Here is a 22,682-nt window from a genome sequence, read left to right as displayed (position 1 = left end):
ACCCTATTATACTGAATACTAATTCACAGTACTTTCAGAACCCTTTCCATTAATTAACTTTTGATATTGCACAACATTTAAAAAATGAGGCAAAACTAAGCATTTGATTTTTCAAAGAGCACCACTCCATTAGCAGTTGGTCCACACTTTTGTTGTTTCCTTGAAAAAACTCTGCACTTCCTTCAAACTGTGTTGGCACTAGCTTATATTGCTAGATAAAAATCACATCAGATGTTTTTCATGTACAGTTACAGATACTGCACAGCCTGAGTGCACTGTTCTCTTTTTTCCTGGATTCATCACCACCCATCACAAGATTATTAGCTTATACAGAAATTTGGGTCAACTGAACTTGCAAAAGCAGGATGGTGACTGCCTGGAGATGTAATAATGTGGCACATGATGTATGTAAACACAGAGAAAACTGAACTCTTGTTTTTAATTTAGGTTGTGGGGAAATACTTGTCTGTTGTGTAGCCTGCAATCCAGGAGAGATTGAACATGACAGTTGGCTTGCAAGTTCTCATGATAACCATTAATTCTTTTTGTGGCCTGTTTTTTATGTATATTGGATTCTGATGAATTTTATCTGCCTGCCATTTTGATGACAACGTAAGTCAAAGTAGCAGATGGTATCTGCAGTTTCATTATTTCCAAGAATCCTGTCTCAAAAACTCTGAAACAGTAATGGTGTAGTCAATAAAAAGGGGGGGGGGGGGGAGACAGTACACACTATTTTACAACAATGTGTTTAAATCACCTGACATATAGATGTAATGTTGTCATTCATTCGTCCATCCATCAGTCAATGGCAGTGAACAGAAACTCTTATTATGAACCAAACAAGTTACCAGCAAAACATTCATCAAATAGAATTGTGGTCAACATCTGCAAGCATTTTTATTATGTTTTAATTCTTAACACTATATCTATGATTCAAAAGAAAGGGGATCAAGAGGTTAAGAGAAAGAGAACCAGGTAGGAGGGGGGGGGAGGGAGAGAGAGAGAGAGAGAGAGAGAGAGAGAGAGAGAGAGAGAGAGAGAGAAGAGTGGGGTGGTGGGTGGTTTGAGGGTTGGGTGGGAGACAGACAGATCCTTCTGCATATAGCTGTGCCTGTAACTGTTTCTACAAGCAACACAGGAGTATGGGAAATGAGAAATATGGTTAATAGCGCTTACCATTCAGCATTATTGTACTTATGCCAAGAGACGAGAGGAGACTAAATCTCACTGGCTATTCACAGTTGGTTCAACTCGACATAAAGAACGATTCAAAACTATGCTGCTTTCCAACATTATTAGCTTACCAACTGCCCTTTGTTGGAAAGGTTAGTCCTTTAACTCCTGCCCCAAACCCTGTCCATTTCTGAAAATGGAAACACCCTGACTCAGGCTAGCTCACTTGAAATCTTTACCATATATTTCACAATGGCTTGGAGAGTATGTCTCTGGGTGTGGATATCTCTGAACAACCTTCATTTACACTTGATCAAACACTAATGAGCATCAGGAATCTAGCAGTTCAAACTTTGTGTGAATTCCTAAGGGACCAAAATGCTGAGGTCATCAGTCCCAAGACTTACGCACAACTTAAACTAACTTATGCTAAGAACAACACACACCCATGCCCGAGGCAGGACTCAAACCTCAGGCGGGAGGGGTCACGCAGAACAGAGCAATATTTCAGTGTAAACAGTTGGCAAGCATGAGCTTACAAGTCCGTTTGAGTTCAAAGGGAGTTCTTGCATTCACCATTTTGTGTGATAGAGTAGGAATGGAGGGCAAGGCAGGAAAAAAGTTATATACTGTGTCTCTGCAATGTAAAAACCAATATACTGAATTTGCTGGTAACACCTGTCTGCACTAACTCAATGTAATCAGAATAACTGACAGACCACTCATCAAATTCCAAGTGCACAATAACATGAATAACAAAACAGAATCCCACACCTCTCACCTGGTTCTAATTTAATGATGACTTTTGTGACCTGGACTACGTGTGAAAACACCGTATCCACATTCCTCAAAAATCTCGATACCTTCTTCCCGATTCGCTTCACCTCAAGGATGGCTACATCTGAACATCTGTCCACATAAAACTGACACCTGCCACCCATTACGTACAAAGAAGTCTTACATCATAGCCACCCCCCAATGGCCAACACATCTGTAGTGACAAGCAGACCCTCTCCAAATATGGCAAGGGTCTTACCAAGGCCTTCACTGACCAAAATTAACCTCCAAACCCGACCCAGAATCATTATTTCCCATGCTTTGTCTCTCCAGTTCGCCTACCACCTCCCACATACCCATTGTTGAGCCACAAAGGAATACCCCTCTCTGACTCTGTACACCCAGGACTGGGGCAACTGAATCACATTGTCCTCTCGGGTTTTGACTAACTCTTGCCATATATTGAAATGAGGAGTATATTCCCCATCCCTCCCACAGTGGTATTCCACCACCCATCAAACCTACACAATATACTTGTCAATCCCTAATCCACCACTGCTCCCAAACCCTTGCCTCATATCCTTGCAACAGACGTAGATGCATGACCTGTCCCATTATGTCCTCCCCTACAACCTACTCCAGTCCTGTCCACCGGCATCTCTGACCCATCAAGGGCATAGCTACCTGTGAAATAAGTCATGTGATCCACAAACTAAGCTGCAATAATAGTGTCAGTTTCTACGTGGGCATGACAATCTGTCCAAGTGAATGGCTACTGCCAAACTGTGGCCGAGAGACAGCTGGACTACCCAGTTGCTGAACAAGATGCTCAGTATGGTGTGCTTCACTTGGCCTTTGTCCCACCTGGTCTCTCCTTCACTAGCCCCTGCCCTCCACCTACCAATCCCCTTTCCTGCTCCCACTCCAGCACTACACACACTCCTCCTATTTGACCAATGCACCTACTATTCCTTCCTTCCCCTGCAGCACATCCTCCCATCTCCCCTCACCTTGCTATCCCTCCCCTCCCCAAATTGCCACCTCCCCCCCCCCCCCCCCCCCCCCCCCCACACACACACACACCAGCACACTGCTGTTCACATCAAATGCAGTCGGGACCCTGCACCCTGAGTGCATGTGTGTTTTTTTTTCTTTCAATTTTGGAAGAAGGGTTTTGTCCAAAAGCTTAATTATATCACTGTGGCTATCTGCGACTCGGCACCTCTCTGTGTGGTGATGAACAATCTACCTTTTCCATGGTTTTATGCCACCAAGTTTGATAACATTAACTATAGTTATTCTCATGATATTAAATTTTTGAACAACTCACAACCTATCTTCTCCCATCTTTACATAGAACTTCATCTCAACTACAAATCAAGCCATCACTACAAACTACACTCCTGGAAATGGAAAAAAGAACACATTGACACCGGTGTGTCAGACCCACCATACTTGCTCCGGACACTGCGAGAGGGCTGTACAAGCAATGATCACACGCACGGAACAGCGGACACACCAGGAACAGCGGTGTTGGCCGTCGAATGGCGCTAGCTGCGCAGCATTTGTGCACCGCCGCCGTCAGTGTCAGCCAGTTTGCCATGGCATACGGAGCTCCACCACAGTCTTTAACACTGGTAGCATGCCGTGACAGCGTGGACGTGAACCGTATGTGCAGTTGACGGACTTTGAGCGAGGGCGTATAGTGGGCATGCGGGAGGCCGGGTGGACATACCGCCGAATTGCTCAACACGTGGGGCGTGAGGTCTCCACAGTACATCGATGTGGTCGCCAGTGGTCGGCGGAAGGTGCATGTGCCCGTCGACTTGGGACCGGACCGCAGCGACGCACGGATGCACGCCAAGACCGTAGGATCCTACGAAGTGCCGTAGGGGACCGCACTGCCACTTCCCAGCAAATTAGGGACACTGTTGCTCCTGGGGTATCGGTGAGGACCATTCGCAACCGTCTCCATGAAGCTGGGCTACGGTCCCGCTCACCGTTAGGCCGTCTTCCGCTCACGCCCCAACATCGTGCAGCCCGCCTCCAGTGGTGTCGCGACAGGCGTGAATGGAGGGACGAATGGAGACGTGTCGTCTTCAGCGATGAGAGTCGCTTCTGCCTTGGTGCCAATGATGGTCGTATGCGTGTTTGGCGCCGTGCAGGTGAGCGCCACAATCAGGACTGCATACGACCGAGGCACACAGGGCCAACACCCGGCATCATGGTGTGGGGAGCGATCTCCTACACTGGCCGTACACCTCTGGTGATCGTCGAGGGGACACTGAATAGTGCACGGTACATCCAAACCGTCATCGAACCCATTCCTAGACCGGCAAGGGAACTTGCTGTTCCAACAGGACAATGCACGTCCGCATGTATCCCGTGCCACCCAATGTGCTCTAGAAGGTGTAAGTCAACTACCCTGGCCAGCAAGATCTCCGGATCTGTCCCCCATTGAGCATGTTTGGGACTGGATGAAGCGTCGTCTCACGCGGTCTGCACGTCCAGCACGAACGCTGGTCCAACTGAGGCGCCAGGTGGAAATGGCATGGCAAGCCGTTCCACAGGACTACATCCAGCATCTCTATGATAGTCTCCATGGGAGAATAGCAGCCTGCATTGCTGCGAAAGGTGGATATACACTGTACTAGTGCCGACATTGTGCATGCTCTGTTGCCTGTGTCTATGTGCCTGTGGTTCTGTCAGTGTGATCATGTAATGTATCTGACCCCAGGAATGTGTCAATAAAGTTTCCCCTTCCTGGGACAATGAATTCACGGTGTTCTTATTTCAATTTCCAGGAGTGTGTGTGTGTGTGTGTGTATATATATATATTTTTTTAAAGCAGCCTCGAAGCAACAATTTTTTTTTTTTTTTTTTTTTTTTAGTATTCTATCAATGCACGTATGAGGTCATACACCACAACATAATATCTCAGGTCAAAGTCAACATCTACTATTGCTAGGTTCAGTCCACTCAAAAGAAACTTAAAGTGATATAGGTAACCTATGAGAGCAACTTCCACTACAATCTCTGTACTACTGGAGAACGGTTGTCAATATCAAAATCTTCTGCCTTTTTTAAGTACAAAAGTTATCAAAATACGAAATTTAAGTAGGCATTCTTATTTTGTTACTGACCTTCAGTTTTCTTGGAGCTGGTCTTTGCTGAAGAGGCTGTCTTCTCTGAAACAGGAACTGTCTCACCCACTTTTCATCTTGACTTTCATCATCAAACTGCACACCTAAATTATCCTGAGAAGAAATCCAAGATGAAGTTTGAACTTGGAAACACGAACTCTGCTGAGTATCCTGGACTGTGTGGATGTGAGCAGTGTTGTTTCCATTATTTGGCAAGTTGAAAATTTGCTGTGCAGGAGCAACAAAAGGGGGATATGTGCAGAATTGAAGAGGAGGAGGAGGAATAGCAGGTGGGGGAGGGGGTGGAGGAGGAGGAGGAGGTGGTGGTGGTGGTAGCCTGTGTATGGATGTTGGAGGAGGCTGTGAAAAAGGGGGAGGTGGTACATTGAAGCAGGATGGCACTGAAGCTGGAGGAGTTACTCCATGTGGGGGAGGATGCCACAACGCAAATTTGTCACTATCTGTAATGCACTGTGACGGAGATGCTAGGTTGTTTGCCATTTTTTGCACTGTCAGTCTTGATACCTATACCTTTTCCTTTTAGTCCTTCAAAGTACACAAAATATTAAACTTATGTTAAATGCAAATTATTAGTGCTGTCACTTTTAATATGAAGCACGGAATGTCATTAAAACTGTCTTTTAGAATACAATTAGTTCAATAAAGTTTTAAGACATGTTTGCCATTATTGTTGGTAGCTGAGGTTTCGCATCTTCCAAAGCCTTAACAGCTGCCATATAATCTTCATTTTCAGCCATGTCTGATTCATTGTCAATTATTCCCTTGAGTTCCTCATAAGCCTTCCATAAGCGTCGCTGGCAATCTGGAACCATCATCATAGACTCCTGCAATACTTCTTCTTGTTTCCGTATAATATGTTCATCTTTTTCTGTAAAGAAATAATTTATGCCGAAGTAAGTACACATTTAATTAAACGGATTTTGGGGGGGAAACACACACACACACACACACACACACACACACACACACACACACTTATACTGATGAAATTTCAGAATGTAATAGGGAAAAGGGTTATAGACTTGTATACAGATTCCTTCATTCTGAGATTATAAACACAAGCAAGATAAAGTTGAATTGAGTGTGGTGAAAGAACATTAAATTCCCTCAGAGCAATGAGTCAATAGATGCTACTCCGAATAATGTAATGACACACGCACACACTAAGTATCAAACCTAAAAGAGATTTCCACAACAAAACATAATAAAAACTGTCTAACCGAGATACCTCCTTCAGGCGTCCGTTGCATTACTTACAATCCAATTTCACTCACTGTTTTAGAAGACTGGTCAATAAAGTACAAAATGTATTAAATCTGAATAGCATTTTACCAGTTACACTTATGGAATAATCAGATAAAAGAAAAATAAATTATTATGTAAGTCCAAAAAATGCGAGGGTTCACAATAGCTTAAAATTCTATGTTCACTTCCATAGCATTTCATCTACTGTACAGTTACAAATTGAGCAATTACAATCTCTCAGCTTAGTGCTAGTTTATAAATAACACCTGGAGTACAGCCGAGGAACAGATCTTACTTAGAAAATCAGATGTATTCAATAATGTACCCCTTTTTTAGTAGTTACATAAAGAAACACAAGGAGAACCCAAAGGAACACCCAATAATTATAATTGTTCCAGTCAAATAGCCTAGACCCATTCCAGTGTCTCAAATGCGGCGTGATCTACAGAGACAACAGCAATAGACAGTTCGGAGACCTAGCTCACGTTACAATAATGTCAGCACACTTCAGTGATGGCAGCTTCTTCAAATTCTGCATCATGTCAACTGGCAACATGTGAAGTGTTGCACCAATACCTTTGTCATCAACTGACACGATTTAGCATTTGAAGATGATGCCTTAAGACTATGTAAACTGCATATTAGAGTAATGATAATGAAACCTGAAGTGGTGTTCTTAATTCTTCCTCATTTTAATGGTATTATAACTGTGAGAATTAGACACACTTAGATATGGACTAGAAGCCAAAATAAGGCAAACAAACACTGTAAAACTTAGAAGCTAAAGCAGAAAGAAACCTGCGAACACGACTGATTGTGAAGTGACACCTACAGCTTAATTAATCAAACAAACAGTGATAACAGTATCTTCAAACAACTGCTGCCTATTATGTATTATTACTAATTAAACTAATTTTCTGCATCATAGAAGAATATAAGCTAGATCATCCTCACTCGTCAAAGGTTTTTGCATTATGTAATACAGCTTCAGGCTATGTTCCAGATCAATCTGTCTGAAAGACTGTATCTCAACATGTTTGCAGATGAAAAAGATGCATGCAAACTTTTGCTTCTGAAGTTACATCTGAAAGGAGTCATTGCGAACATATGTACATTGCTAACATTAATGAAATTCTAGGCCCTCACTTCAAGCCCCAGTGGACACAGTGGAGTGATAGTTCTTGTTTAGCAGCCACACCAGATGTGTTAAAAGATTAATTCTAAATGAGAAACTTTTGGCAGTTGTCATATGGAACGGATATGGTTGGGGTCATTCCATGTTAAATCATCCAGAAGTTTCAGAAAATAACACCCACCTTCAAACAAATCCTTGAAATTTTAGGAAGTGGAAGTTTACCTAGATATATTCACACTTCCAAAATGTGAATGTTGCAGGTCAATTACTTTTTCACTTATGATAAAATGAAGTTGTATAGATTCAGGATTTCATAGACGAGCTCCTTTATAATTTTAAAATGCAATTGTACCAATAGTTTTTGCAATGGAAGCTTGAATTTTTTTTTTAGTTAAAGAGGAAGGTTTATATTTTTGTAGTCATGCTTCTTGTAGTGCATATCCATCTAAAACCCATAAAAAAATTGTAAATAATTTCTTTTAAACAAAATCCATGCATGGACATTATATTTTTTAAGGTATCGCCCCTCACAGGTAGCTTTGAAAGAATTATAAATATTCCATTATGTCTCAAAAATAATCGTGTTTGTAGAAATAATGGGAAGTGTGAAAAACAATGATATCGTAAAAGAAATATTAAAGTTGATAATTCATGACTACCATGTCACCACTAAATTGCTGAAGTTGAAGTTGGCTACACTCGGTTTCCCTAGGAACAAATCATTTATGAGAACTTTGTTTTATTGCCACTATATGTACTGCATCACCCTTTGGTTTGAGTCGTGTTCACTGAGCATGCAGTTCCGAGTTGTACCCAGAGTCAATCATTGGTTGAAAATTCGACTGTTGTAGTTTTTAACTATTCATTCCAAAACAAAAGTAAATCCCCTAATGTTACAATAATAATGTGAAATACCTTTCTAATGAAACAATGGGATAGAATGATTTTTCATTATTTAATTACTTTTTAGGTTACACTAACCATCTTTAGAGTTATTTATGACAAATATTGGTTTTACGACTGAAGCAGTATTCTCTTGGACAGTATCTGCAAGATATATGTGATAATGCCCTGGCTTGTGAGAATGAACTGACCTGTGAAGAACAAGAACTTTTATTATGGCAAAATCAACAGTCATTCATACTGTGATTTAAGTGTTTCGTCGTGTGTGTGTGTGTGTGTGTGTGTGTGTGTGTGTGTGTGTGTGTGTGTGTGTCAAACACAAACCTGAGCAGGTTCTCTATATATAAGAAAATTTGCTGTGATCCCTTGAAGTGTCATAAAAGATCCGTTTCATCTGGATTATGTGAAATTAGTTTGTATACACCTGAAAAATCTGTGCTCAATACTAGCTGCATTCAGTTGTTCCGCATGGTCCATATGCAGCAGCCAAGCTGTAATCAGCTGTAATCAGCAGCTGGGGCTCTGAAAACTAAAAATTTCACATACATATCAAGTTGAGCTGGCTGCTGATCAAGCACTATCTCCAACAGTGATTTAACAGAATTGGAAGAAAAGGGAAATTATCGTGATGATCCCACTGACAAAATCTAACAGAAAACTGAATATGTAAATAATCATGAAAAATTTCAATACTTACTCTTGTGCTGCTAACTTGGTCTTGACAGAAAGTCAGATCCAAATTTCACGTTTTTGAATATTTGGTATGACAGGAAAGGGCTCTTTTAATGGAGAAGAGTATTTTATCAATGGCTGAGCAGAAAAAGAGGAAAGATGATAGGGTGCAAAAAAGTAAAGCGTTTTTATTTGGATGACAAAAATACAAGAATTATGCCCAAGAAAAAAGAAAGTGAGCACCAGCGAAAATAGCTATGAATAAAAGCATCTTGTGTTAAGTAATTTAACCAAATGTATTCTTTCTATAAAAAAAGTATCCTGAAGACAAAGTGGGATTCTCAAAACCTGCTTCTCTTCAACCAAAACAGCATATACTTGCACGATCATTAGGAACGCACACCGTATGTGTATGCGTGTACCACCAGAACGTTAAATTGTTTCTAAATTCATTCTGTGTCTATTAAAGAAACATACAAAGATCTAATCAACACAATAACACGTGATATAAATAACCAAGCCTATATGCTTAATCTGTGTGAAAAATGTCCCACCAGTTCATTGCTTCAATTCTACCTAGAAAATTAAATCTAAGACTATGATCCTGATGAGGTGATTCAGTACAGTCTATGGGTATCAACTGACAGAATGACTAAGTGTTCAAATCACTTCTCGATCAGAATTCTGTGACACATTAATTAAGAAAACTGAAAAAACTTCCTCTACACTTACTTCTCAATCACAATCTGATTGTCTAAAAATGAAGAATGAAACACTTTATACAGAATCAGTGTTAATTTTTATGGATTTCAGTGAAAATCTCAATTTTGTTGTTCAAGATGAAGTACAGTGGAAGCATTGGAACAATGGCAGCTGCACTCTTCACATTGTCCATATCTATTACGAAAAAGACAAATAGCTGCATGCAAAAAGTATTTGTATTGTTTCTGATGATCTAGGACAAGATGTTGCCTTGGCGTACCAGACTCTGAAGACTGTACTGAATTTTTTTTTTTGAAGTATGGATTTCCAAAAATTCACCGTGCATATGTTGAAATTTTGTGCTGCACAATATAAAAATTGTAAGAATTTCAGAAATATCTGTTACCATGAACACAATTTCAACAAAGTGCAGGTGGCATGGGTCAACGGAAGCGTCCGATTCCACCCGTCGACTTTGACCTGTGGTGTGCTGTTGTGTGTGAGGTCACGATGGTGTGGAACTTAGTTTGTGAGAGTGGCTTGTTTGTAGACGTTTTGATGTGATCGGTGATGCTATCTGGTGGTGTGTTCATGTGTTGTGGGTTAGGTGATTTTTTGTTTAGTTTGCATGTGTGGCTTGTTTATAGGTGGTGTATTGTTGCAGTTGGTGGTTCTTTCTGGTGGTGTGTTTATGGGTAGCGTGTTATGTGGCGTATGGGGGTTTACTTGCGTGGTAGCATTGCACGTGTGGTATTCGTAGTGACTGTGCTTTCAGCGGAATATTTTTCAGCGAGTTAACGATTTTGGTTTTGTTATGTTGACGTTATTGCAGTTTTTTCTGATTGTTGTGTGTGAATTTTGGTAAATTGCTTTGTTTATGTCTTTGGTAGGTACGGATATGACTGACAAGGCCAACAGTTTTCGGGTGTCGGCGATGACTGGGGGCCATGCATTATCTCTTAATAAAATTTCTCCAACTATTTGGATTCGTGGATGAAGTCGTGTTCAGTGTGTAGTGAAGAAGTGAGGCTTACTGAAGTTCCAGAGTCTTGGACCAGGGACAACTATATGTTGAGATGGAGGATAACAGGTCAAGGGAAGTGTTAAGATTCCAATTTTGATTTTCTAGGTGTTTTTGTAATGGTGGTATTTAGTGTGGTGGTGGTGAAAGTTCTGAGATTTATAGCTTGGTATCGGTAGCATCTGTTGACCTATATAGGTCAAGGGAAGTGTTCGATTCCAGTGACTATTGCTTTTAGTTGTTTTTGGGAAGGTTGTGGTCATTTTATTTTATCGTTTTTGTCATTTGGTTTAGTGGCGTGACTGTATTTTTAGTTTGTGCCAACCCAAAAACTGTCAATTCCCCCCGCTTGTCCCGTTAGTTTCATTATATTTTTGTAGGAATAAATGTTTGATGGTTTTTTGAAATATTTTTGTGTTTGTCATGTTTACATAATAACGTCATAGTCGCGGTATGGGAGCAGTTGTGAATGGTCGTTTCCACCATATCGGTGACGTCATTGGTCAAAGTAGATGGGTGGAATCCGGCGTTTCTGTTAATCCCTCTTTTTCTACCAGCCATGGCAAATCTCCCTGTGATGGTATTGGTGGCACTGTTAAAAAGACTTGCCACAAAAACAAGTTTGCAAAGAGTTTATAAGGATCAAATACTTATAGCTTCACAGGTATTTGAATTCTGTCACATAAGGTAGAGACACTAGGAGTAAGGGGAGTGGTTCTCAAATGGTTTCGTTCATATCTAGGAAACAGTACAGTCAGTAGAGATTACACATCTCCAATGGATTGAAGTACATTGAGAAACATATATCTGATCCAAAATATATCAATATAGGGGTCCTTCGAGGGAGTGTACTGGGCCCAGTATTGTTTCTGGTGTAGGCTATATAAATTATTTCCCACAACATATGAGCCATGGAGAGAAGATATTGTTTGCTGATGACAGCAACATAGTAATCACCAGTAAGACACCAGCACAAATGCTGGAAAATTCTACTGAAGTGCTGAAGGATGTTCACAAGTGGTCTCATGAAAACAAAGTAACTGTCAACATAAAGAAAACAAATACAATATGCTTTAGAATGAACAGAAAACAGGGTCCCTTCAATTTAAAACTAGATAACATCTCCATAGATGAAATTCATAGGGTTGCACATTGACAGCCAAATGAAGTGGAATGAACATCCTATGAAGCTCTTGAAAAACGTCTCCACAATATTTTATGCACTTGACGAGTCCTTGCATCCGGATGCAGTAATGAATGTTTGAGAACTGTACACTTTAGTTATGTTCATTCAGTAATCAGTTATGGTATTATTTTTAGGGAAACAGTGCTCAGAATTTACAAACAGTATTTAAAATGCAAAAGAGAGCAGTAAGTAAGTGGGCCCACTGCAGAGAACTTGTCAAAATCTTAGAAATTCTAACTGTTCCTTGTGAATTTATATTCCAAACCACAGTGTACATTAAGAAAAATATAGAAAATTATAGCACAAATGGCAGCGTTCATAACTATAGTATAAGAACAAGTCACTGTCTTCACCTAGACAGGAATAATAAATATACAACTCAAAATGGCTCCTTGTATGAAGGTGCAAAACTGTATAATAAACTGCAACAGAAAATGAAAGAAACAGACAACATGTACAGTTTTAGGAAAAATCTTAAATTGTTTTTGCAGGAACACTGCTTTTACACTATAAGTGAATTCCTTAGTACAAAATGATTGTAAATAACTTTTGTTTCACAATACCATATGTAACGTTTTGATAAGGAGCTCAAATGGCTCTAAGCACTATGGGGCTTAACATCTGAGGTCATCAGTCCTCTCGACATAGAACTACTTCAACCTAACCAACCTAAGGACATCACACATATCCATGCCTGAGACAGGATTTGAACCTGCGACCGTAGCAGCCGCGTGGTTCTGGACTGAAGTGCCTTGAACCGCTCGCCCACTGCGGCCAGCCTAATAAGGAGCAAAAAATGATTGTAAATAACTTGTATGTCACAATGTTTAACTACATGTAACAACAAACTGTATAAATATATGAATGTACACAACCTGACAACATCCATACATCATAAAATTTCCGCAGATCGCTAAATAAATAAATAACCTGCAAGGCATTTCATTTCTCTCTGTTTCAAAAAATGAAATGAAGTAGGACATTATCTTTCTCAGCACTTCACAAGTGCAAAAACCAACTTCTGGAACACTATCTATACATCACATTGTACAAATGTCACCAACCAACACTGGAGCAAAAAGGCTGAGCTGCGATATGGATTTTAGTATCATGCATGATTTCTCAAAAGCACTTCCGTCAGTAATGCCAGAATGCACTGTGCACCCCATCTGCTATGTTGCATGTGCATATGACTCTTCCTGGTATTTGGGAATTGTGAAGGAGATTTTACAGTATGGTTCATGCATCTTCGTGGACCATCCACATCCTTCTATTGGCCTGATAATGATGTTTGTTTCTCTCACATTCTGTGTGAAGTTGATATCACCACAGCAACAGGCCTTACTTATTCTCGGAGCAAAGAGTCCTCAAAGTTGGAAGAAAAGTGGTTCTCATAAAATAAAAAAATAAATAATAATGATCTAAGTATCAGTGTCATCATGTGTAGTTCCAAATCAATTTGAATGTAGAGTGCAGCACCAGTATTTTGTGCAGCGCTGACAATATTGGCTTTTGACAAAATGCTATGAACTTTAACATTGAGTTAATTTGGTTATGGCAGAAGTAAGAAAGTGTTCATATGCAACGTAATGTACAAGTTGCCCTCTATTTTATAATTTGTAATTTTGTTTCATATACCGCAATTTTTGATCAATTTGGATACTGTCTTGTGTACTTATGTTGACGTCTCTTGGGTAGTAATTTTATTTCTCTCCAGGACATATTGGACAAATCCACCATGTTTTCAAAAACCACATGTCGGAAAGGATATTCAGGGGAAATAACTCAGCATACCATTTTTTGTTTAAATACTGCAACCAATTTTCAAATATTTACAGTTTTCCTTGAAGTAACACATTGAATCACACTTTCAGTAATTGCTACCAACACAATGTATATCTACATCTATACTCCCCAAGCCACCTGACGGTGTGTGGCGGAGGGTACTCTCAGTACTTCTATCGGTTCTCCCTTCTATTCTTATCTCGTATTGTTTGTGGAAAGAAAGATTGTCGGTATGCCTGTGTGGGCTCTAATCTCTCCGGTTTTATCCTCATGGTCCCCTCGCGAGATATACGTAGGAAGGAGCTTGACTCCTCGGTGAAGGTATGTTCTCGAAACTTCAACAAAAGCCCAGACTGAGTTACTAAGCTTCTCTCCTGCAAAGTCTTCCATTGGAGTTCATCTATCATCTCTGTAACGCTTTCGCGATTACTAAATGATACTGTAACTAAGCGCACTGCAGTCCGTTGGATCTTCTCTATCTCTTCTATCAACCCTATCTGGCACGGATTCCACACTGGTGAGCAATATTCAAACAGTGGGCGAACAAGTGTACTGTAACCTACTTCCTTTGTCTTCGGATTGCATTTCCTTAGGACTCTTCCAATGAATCTCAGTCTGGCATCTGCTTTACCGACGATCAACTTTATATGATCATTCCATTTTAAATCACTGCTAATGCCTACTCCCAGATAATTTATGGAATTAACTGCTTCCAGTTGCTGACCTATATTGTAACTAAATGATAAAGGATCTTTCTTTCTATGTATTCGCAGCACATTACACTTGACTACATTGAGATTCAATTGCCATTCCCTGCACCATGTGTCAATTCGTTGCAGATCCTCCTGCATTTCAGTACAATTTTCCATTGTTACAACCTCTCGATATACTACAGCATCATCCACAAAAAGCCTCAGTGAACTTCTGATGTCATCCACAAAGTCATTTATGTATATTGTGAATAGCAATGGTCCTACGACACTGCCCTACAGCACACCTGAAATCACTCTTACTTTGGAAGACTTCTCTCCATTCAGAATGACATGCTGCGTTCTGTTATCTAGGAACTCTTCAATCCAATCATACAATTGGTCTGATAGACCATATGCTCTTACTTTGTTCATTAAAGGATAGGGGGAACTGTATCAAACGTCTTGCAGAAGTCAAGAAACACAGCATCTACCTGGGAACCCGTGTCTATGGCCCTCTGAGTCTCGTGGACGAATAGCGCGATCTGGGTTTCACACGACAGTCTTTTTCGAAACCCATATTGATTCCTACAGAGTAGATTTATAGTCTCCAGAAAAGTCATTATACTCTAACACAATACAGGTTCCTAAATTCTACAACTGACTGACGTTAGAGATATAGGTCTATAGTTCTGCACATATGTTCGATGTCCCTTCTTGAAAACGGGGATGACCTGTGCCCTTTTCCAATCCTTTCTAATGCTACGCTCTTCTAGAGACCTACGGTACACTGCTGCAAGAAGGGGGGCCAGTTCCTTGGCGTACTCTGTGTAAAATCGAACTGGTATCCCATCAGTTCCAGCAGCCTTTCCTATTTTGAGTGATTTTTAATTGTTTCTCTAACCCTCTGCCGTCTATTTCGATATCTACCATTTTGTCATCTGTGTGACAATCTAGAGAAGGAACTACAGTGCAGTCTTCTTCTGTGAAACAGCTTTGGAAAAAGACATTTAGTATTTAGGCCTTTAGTCTGTCATCCTCTGTTGCAGTACCATTTTGGTCACAGAGTGTCTGGACATTTTGTTTTGATCCACCTACCGCTTTGATGTAAGACCAAAATTTCTTAGGATTTTCTGTCCAGTTAGTAGATAGAACTTATACTTTCGAATTCTCTGAACGCCTCTCGCATAGCCCTCCTCACACTACATTTCACTTCGCGTAATTTTTGTTTGTCTGCAAGGCTTTGGCTATGTTTATGTTTGCTGTGAAGTTCCCTTTGTTTCTGCAGCAGTGTTCTAACTCAGTTGTAGTACCACGGTGGCTCTTTTCCACCTATTACAATCTTGCTTGACACCTACTCATCTAATGTGTATTGTACGATGATTTTGAACTTTGTCCACTGATCCTCAACACTATCTGTACTCGAGACAAAACTTTTGTGTAGAGCTGTCAAGTACTCTGAAATCTTGCTTTTTGTCACTTTTGCTGAAGCACAAAAAATTTGCAAAAGTTCGATATTAGACACAAAATCTCGGTTCACTGCTAGATAATGGGTGTCATTGCCTCTAGATGACTTGACATTGAGTGACCCGTTGATACTTTCTTCCTTAAAGAGCAACTGCAAAAATCTATACAATTAACACACTAGACTATGTCGTAATGACTTCTTTCATATTGTGTTCCTGCATGCTAGAGCACATACTCCTGAAACGCAAGTTTTACTGGAAAAGCTCCGAAAATGTATTCTACAATCTGACAGTTACTTACTACAGGACCTTAATACTTTAGTTAAAATTACTTTCCATGTTTTTACAATCTACATGTTAAAGATATGTGAAGGATGCACATAAACATTAATTTATTGGTATGATAAGACAAACTGATTGTGTAAAATTTGAATATAGGGTAAGCAATTTTGAACTAAGAGTCTTGCACAATTTTGACAGTTGTTATTAATAAATTAGTATTTCTAAACTGCCTGTTACATTGCCCACAAGGGAACAGAACAACACATTAGTAACAAGAGGACTGTTAGAAACGGCAAAATGTCAATACAACTAGTGAGACTTTAAAATGTCTTGGAAGTCCGTAACAATATTGTAAGCTAGTATACATTATGAATTTCCGTGAAGAACAGGGGGCAATACAGTAGTAGAGAAAAAAAATCATTAAAATGAAGGTTGGTGTAGGGAACAATATTTAATACATTTAGTTCTCTTGGGGAGTGTATATCCTCCTCTTGAACCAATCTATGAACAGAAATGATGCATCATTGAGGAGGGACTGAGAACGTGGCAAAAATTTGACACAGTTAAACACAGCAACACTGCACATTTTTTCGAACACGCGTAAGAGCAAGAAGTACCAGTGTCTGCAAACATACTGCAGCTCATCAAGAATATTGGCGCATCTCTCAGCTGAATATGAGAAGCCGTTAGTGTAAATTCGAATGTGGGGCACTTTCTCATAAGCAACTTAATGGTATACAAAAGGTTGACATTTTCTATTTGAGTCATCACCAAACGAAACAGTTAAAAAAAGTGGTCTTGCTTTCGAAAACTTTCGCAATTGTGCACTAGTGATATCCGTAGAAATAATTCCTACGTATTAGATTACGCTCTTTTTCAGTGAATTGGCTAATGATTTCACTATTGTTACCTAATACATGCGATAAATTTTATGAAGCGCCTAAGGGGCACTAAGCAATTCAAATTTTGTGCAATATATGACAATGCATTTATTTATACATTTTGTTACAGTAATGAACTTCTCCTTCACAAATCAAAATTTTCCCAATAGAACCCAATAACGAGAAAAAGCAGTTACTGTACCAATTAGTAACAAACTGGATATTTAATGGCAGAAGAACAATACATTCCGACAAACACCGATATTTCTTGAGATAAGGACTAGGTTACCTCATACGTCAAAGTATCATGTGAGACTCGATTCCGTAAAGATGCTGCGCACAACCCAGCTGACATTAGCTGTAAATGGAGTCATTTGAAATAAAATGTTTAAATACAAACATGCTTTACCTTCTTCTTTCAGTTTCTGGACTCTCTCTTTTTGTTTCTCTGCTTCTTGTTCATATACCACCTTTTCCTTCGTCAGACGTTTCACGACACCTGTCTTGATTTTAATAACTTTTACTCTAGGATCCGCCATATTTCAACGAATTATGCAATGGAATTAAATGATTACAAATTTCCACGTTATCGACGAAATAACAAACCTGATACAACGTTTAACCAATTGCTTTGCAACAACACCTACCTTCCGACTTGGTTTTGACCTACCCTACAGAATTCAGAGACATACCAACTCACCGAGCAATGAAGATAAAGAACACAGAGTTCCGAGGATCTGCTACCGCCTTCGCAGCAGATTGGCCTCTGAAGGCGGTAAAACAGAATCTGGATTACGAAAAATTTCATTTTACTTAAAACATGAAAAGCTGGAGGAAGAAAGCTTAGTCATCGTAAACATACAACAGTTGTTCCCTAATGGCAAACATTAGTTCTCGTGATATTTTTAAAATGATCACAAAGTTCTCCTTCCCTCGAAGATCAATCAATTAAAGTACAATCTAGATGAATCTGAACCTAAACTTTGCAAAACACAAAGCTCAAGTGTGTCTTGCCATTTAATATCTGTGCCATATAGACAACAAAACTGCCAACGGAAAACTAGAGTAGGTTCATCACTGAAGCATAGGTATTATTGTTCGCATCATGTAAGAAGGCAGCCCAATTTTCAGCCGTTGTGCGCATCCCCCTCCACTAACCACCAGCGGCCAGTAATGGCAGAACTGAAGCTGCGGGGAAGGATCGTCAGTGGTGCTTGGGTAGCTCAGTTGGTAGAGCACTTGCCCGAGAAAGGCAAAGGTGACGAGTTAGAGTCTCGGCCCGGCACACAGTTTTAATCTGTCAGGAAATTTCATATCAGCGCACACTCCGCTGAAGAGTGAAAATCTCATTCTTGAAACATTCATTCTCTTTCCGAGCGGCTAGCAGAGAGTTACATCTAGAGGGCGAAAATCTCTGTTCCTCATGTTGCACTGTTGCCGAACTTTACGACAGCCAAATTATTCATTCATCTACCAAATTTTTTGTTTCCCTTTTTTTTTTCTTTCTTGCAGCAGTATAGCTGTGAATGTGTATCTTGTAATTGTTTAAGTGCGATTGAAAAAGAGACAGGTGATGGCAATAAACGTGAGGTGCTTCACAAGCAGGTGAGGAGGATTATTAACCGCACTTATAACATTTTCAAACGGAAATTTAAAAGGAGGTCTCCTACTATTGACATTGGAAACACACAAGAACCGACTCCAGAACCATGTGGTTTCGATCAAGAGAACTGTAAAGGAAAGTGTGAGAGCTGTAGGAACTGTAGAAATAGTTGGTTTCGTGTCGCCTGGTAAGCAGCAGAGTCGCAGGGAACCTGTAACACAAACTGATAGTTTTAACAACGATGTTTTAAAGTGCTCCATGTGAATGATGAATGCCCGACATAACAAAAGCGTGTTACAGTTATGCAGGCTTCAATGGTGAGTGCTTCTCCAAGGTAAAGAAGTTTAAAAGTCTTTGGTTCCAGATATGTTAAGAAGACAGTTTTTAGTCAAAGAAGTGACCAATGTGCAGTATGAACTATATCCCATATAAAGATTCACGATGCAAGAGAAGGGGTAATTTTTCAGTGTATTACCTTGATGAAATATTTCCAAGAATAGCTGCTGGAAAATGAGTGATAGTACTGGCTGTTTTAAAGTTCTCATAGGGATAGGTTCTTGGATAATTATTCTGTGTGCTGACCCTTCTGGTATAATTCTGAGAATAACCTCGTATTAATGTGCAAGAAAAAGAGCAGTGATTACCATTCGGCAATGAATGCTGTCAGTCTCGTGACATAATTCACAATTCTTGTCATACCTTGCTTCAAAATCATTCGTTGCCTGTTACAATACAACACTTATAGAAAAAAAATCAAGTACAAACACCAGAAAAGCGGATATTTGTCCCCAGCTTAAAAATAAAAATAGTAAGCACCATATAAAACAAATCTTGCCGATCTCCTGCAGCTCGTTAATTTATACTATACAAGTCAGGCGACAGAATGTACAAACTTGACTTCTCTGCATGTGAATTGGAGCACACAGTTTTGCGTTTACCCAAGGGTCACTGTCATTGTAGCCCCATAGAATAGGGTTTTAAGGGTATGTGTGAGGAAAAAAAAACATTCAAGATAACATACAGTGAATTACCTGCACATGAGGTAATAGACAATGAGTCTTTTACATTAGTCTTTTCTACCACTAATTTTTTTACATGCAGTAATTATACTTAATTATAGTCAAAACACACACACACACACACACACACACACACACACACACACACACACACATCAACCACTCCTTACACATTTTTTCAAAATACTGTTGAGCAGAAGCAGTTGTCAAGCAATATAATGATTTCAGCTTGTGTTTGAAGTTAATTTTTCCATCTATTAAATTTTTACTTGTAATGCAGTTCACCATCGCAATAAATGGTAATTGTTGCGAGCAGTTTCAATGTCGTTTTGAGAAAAATCGTACTTCATGTCTTCACAAAGCTGTTCTAGCCTCCCAACATTACACAGAGTAAATATGTGCAGTAGTGGACATGAATTAATATTTCTCTCATGACGATTGATCGAAATCGGATTTAATATTTATTATTCCCCTCACAGAATTGAACATATAATACAATGTACCATATGCAAATGAGCCTGACTGTTATCCGCAGCAATGCAGTTTGACAACATGGACTTTATTTGCCCTTTCCCTCCTGCTCCAGATGTGCACTTCTCATCCCCCCCGCCCCGCCCCACGATTCCTTACCACTCCTCCTCTATGCGTGAAAGTTCCATCCTTGGTGACGCACGCTTTAGTTCTCAAAGTTTACATTAGATTAAATGTGATATATTTTTTGTCCCAATTTAAGTATATTGAGGAAATCCTCTGGGATGTGGAACATGTCCGAAAAGAAGAATGTCAATAAATATTTACAAAATACGAACAGGTATACTAATTTATCTCCCCCAGATTACATGAAATTGCATTTGTGGATGTGGAATATATAAAAAAATCCTCAAGCATATTTACGTTTCAAAAGATATAAAACTTGTCACCAAATATTAAATGTTCAGTACAGTTAGGTGCACATAATAATTCTTAGGCCATTGCAGGCAAGCATTATCTCACGAAAAAATTGAATAAAAAGCATTTTACAGCACTTCTTTACAATTAACATATTACTGCGCAAAATCCTTACACAAGTCAGACTGTAATCACTGTTCACATTATGTCATATTATTAGAGTCAATAATGGTAGCTTTTTACCAGTCACAGTATCTTTTTACCACTTACCAATTTTTTTTTCAAATGGCTTCTGCTTCGCCTATTGCATTATTTTGTACTAAAAATAACAATTTCGTAATGTCTGTGATTTCTAGATAGTGTTTCAGCTATCTTAACTTACTGCAATCTCTTAGGACAGTGATGAACCTTTAATTACATTGGCCTTGAAGACAGCTTCTGGTGGCAGCGATTTAAGTTGAGCAATGCCAGGTCGACACAAATATCTTGATATCTGAAAGTAAACTTGCAATATTGAATTAACACTGTTTGTTTTTACTTCTAATTAACAACTGCTGTACTTCTGGCATGATCTAAATTTACTCAGAGCATTGGATATAGACAAAATTTTATGTTTTTAAGATGATCTGAAGTTACCCTGAAAGATAATGTAACTCTTTACCAGTATTCAAGTTAAAACTTTACTATAATAGGGCGTAATAGTATATATTTCTATTTTCCCAAGCCCTCAGTAGCTATAGACGTAAAATGTACAATATCTGTGGCGATGTGTAATTTATTTTGTGTCTAGTATTTTCAGAAAATGGTATAAAGTGGTACAAAGTTGTCCCAAATGACTGTAATAGCATACACTGAGCAACTGGTTCTGCTAAGAAATTCATCAGCGGAGTAAAAAGAGTTTTCCACCAATAAATCCTTTAGACTTTTTTCAAACTAAACTATATTATTAGCTAAATATTTTGTAGCTGCTGTCTTGTTATTGAAAATACATATTGCTGAATAGTGGACACCTTTCTGAATGAAAAGAAGTGACTTTAAATCTTTGTAAGGCTTTTTTTATGCAAGCATAAAGAACAGATACTGCTCCAGTCTACATATAATATTGAATTCTATCGAACTGCCCAAACACTATGCTAAAACAAGTTTGTAAAGTATCAGGGAATCTTCTTTTTTTGTTTTTTTTTACATTCTGTTAGTTGTATTCCATGGAGCACATAAAGAGTGGTCTCTGGGAAGTGGACAGAAGTCAAGTGACATTATTGTTTACAGTGCTAATTATAATTATACATTAACCCAAAACATTAAATTTAAGACTTTCTTTGAAGAGAGTTATCAATAGAGCAGAAGTAGTTTGCTCAATAAAAATTTATTTAATTCTATCTTAAGCTCCAAAAAATTACCTACATGACACTTAATGTACTCATGTAGTTTGTTGAATATACATGTATATGTTACATTTGTTTGCATGAATACATGCATGAGTAATATATTTATCTGACTACTTTCTGTAATAATGTTAGCCCTCTGAGGTCTTCATAGAAGTTATTTTTGTTCCTGGTGTTATATTCATACTTTTCACTACTTTTGTGAAAAGAGAAATATTGGCTATGATAAGGAACATTAATCAATATATGTATTATGAAGTAATTGTAAAAAAACCATTTCTATGGAGAAGTCTCTGCAGTAAGTTCTTGAATAAACAACAGATATATAATTCTTATAACACATTTCCATATCCTGAAAATACTGTTCTTGTAACATGAATTTTCCTTAAATTGATTCCATAACTCATTAATGAATGGAATTATCTAGAATAAGCTAGTTCCTTCATTTTCTAAATACCCTTCAGTAGCAACGTTTACTGCAAACACAGCTAAACCAAGGTGCTCCATTAGTTCTAGGTAGCAGAGTTTCCAATTCAGGCCTGTGAGTCATTGGTGGTCCCAAAAACCTATCACTTTCTGTTTTCTGTGTTTTGTTGTTTGACAAATATTTTATATTGCCTGTGGAGTTCTGTGAGAAGAACAGAACTGTATGTAGTAAGTCTTGACAAAAATCAATGATAAACCATTTGCCTCAAATCATCTG

General features: G+C 39.0%; 2 protein-coding genes across 3 annotated transcripts in view; both read right to left on the bottom strand.

Annotated features, from left to right (window-relative positions):
- LOC126281362 (programmed cell death protein 7-like) overlaps positions 1-5,597 on the bottom strand; it is a 45,993-nt gene extending 40,396 nt beyond the window's left edge. For both annotated transcript variants that reach the window (XM_049980275.1, XM_049980276.1), the window contains exon 1: positions 5,097-5,597. In XM_049980275.1, the coding sequence (XP_049836232.1) occupies positions 5,097-5,597 (501 nt within the window). The remainder of the gene's footprint in view (positions 1-5,096) is intronic.
- LOC126281363 (tubulin-specific chaperone A) lies at positions 5,180-17,788 on the bottom strand. The gene is made up of 2 exons (XM_049980277.1): positions 17,494-17,788; positions 5,180-5,985 (listed from the first exon to the last, which is right to left on the bottom strand). Exons 1-2 carry the CDS (start codon positions 17,621-17,623, stop codon positions 5,765-5,767), a joined length of 351 nt encoding a protein of 116 aa, XP_049836234.1. The 5' UTR covers positions 17,624-17,788; the 3' UTR covers positions 5,180-5,764.
- Between the last annotated feature and the right edge of the window lie 4,894 nt (positions 17,789-22,682).

The sequence above is a fragment of the Schistocerca gregaria genome, chromosome 7, assembly GCF_023897955.1.
Source record: "Schistocerca gregaria isolate iqSchGreg1 chromosome 7, iqSchGreg1.2, whole genome shotgun sequence".
Lineage (NCBI taxonomy): Eukaryota > Metazoa > Arthropoda > Insecta > Orthoptera > Acrididae > Schistocerca > Schistocerca gregaria.
The sequence above is the reverse complement of the archived record's forward strand: the minus strand, read 5'-3'. Positions and strand labels throughout refer to the sequence as shown.

Excerpts from the sequence above, each read along its gene's own strand:
- LOC126281363 (XM_049980277.1), bottom strand. The coding sequence starts at position 17,623 with ATGGCGGATCCTAGAGTAAAAGTTATTAAAATCAAGACAGGTGTCGTG. Across the intron at positions 5,986-17,493 it reads CCAGAAACTGAAAGAAGAAG|AAAAAGATGAACATATTATA; the intron begins GTAAAGCATGTT and ends ATTTCTTTACAG.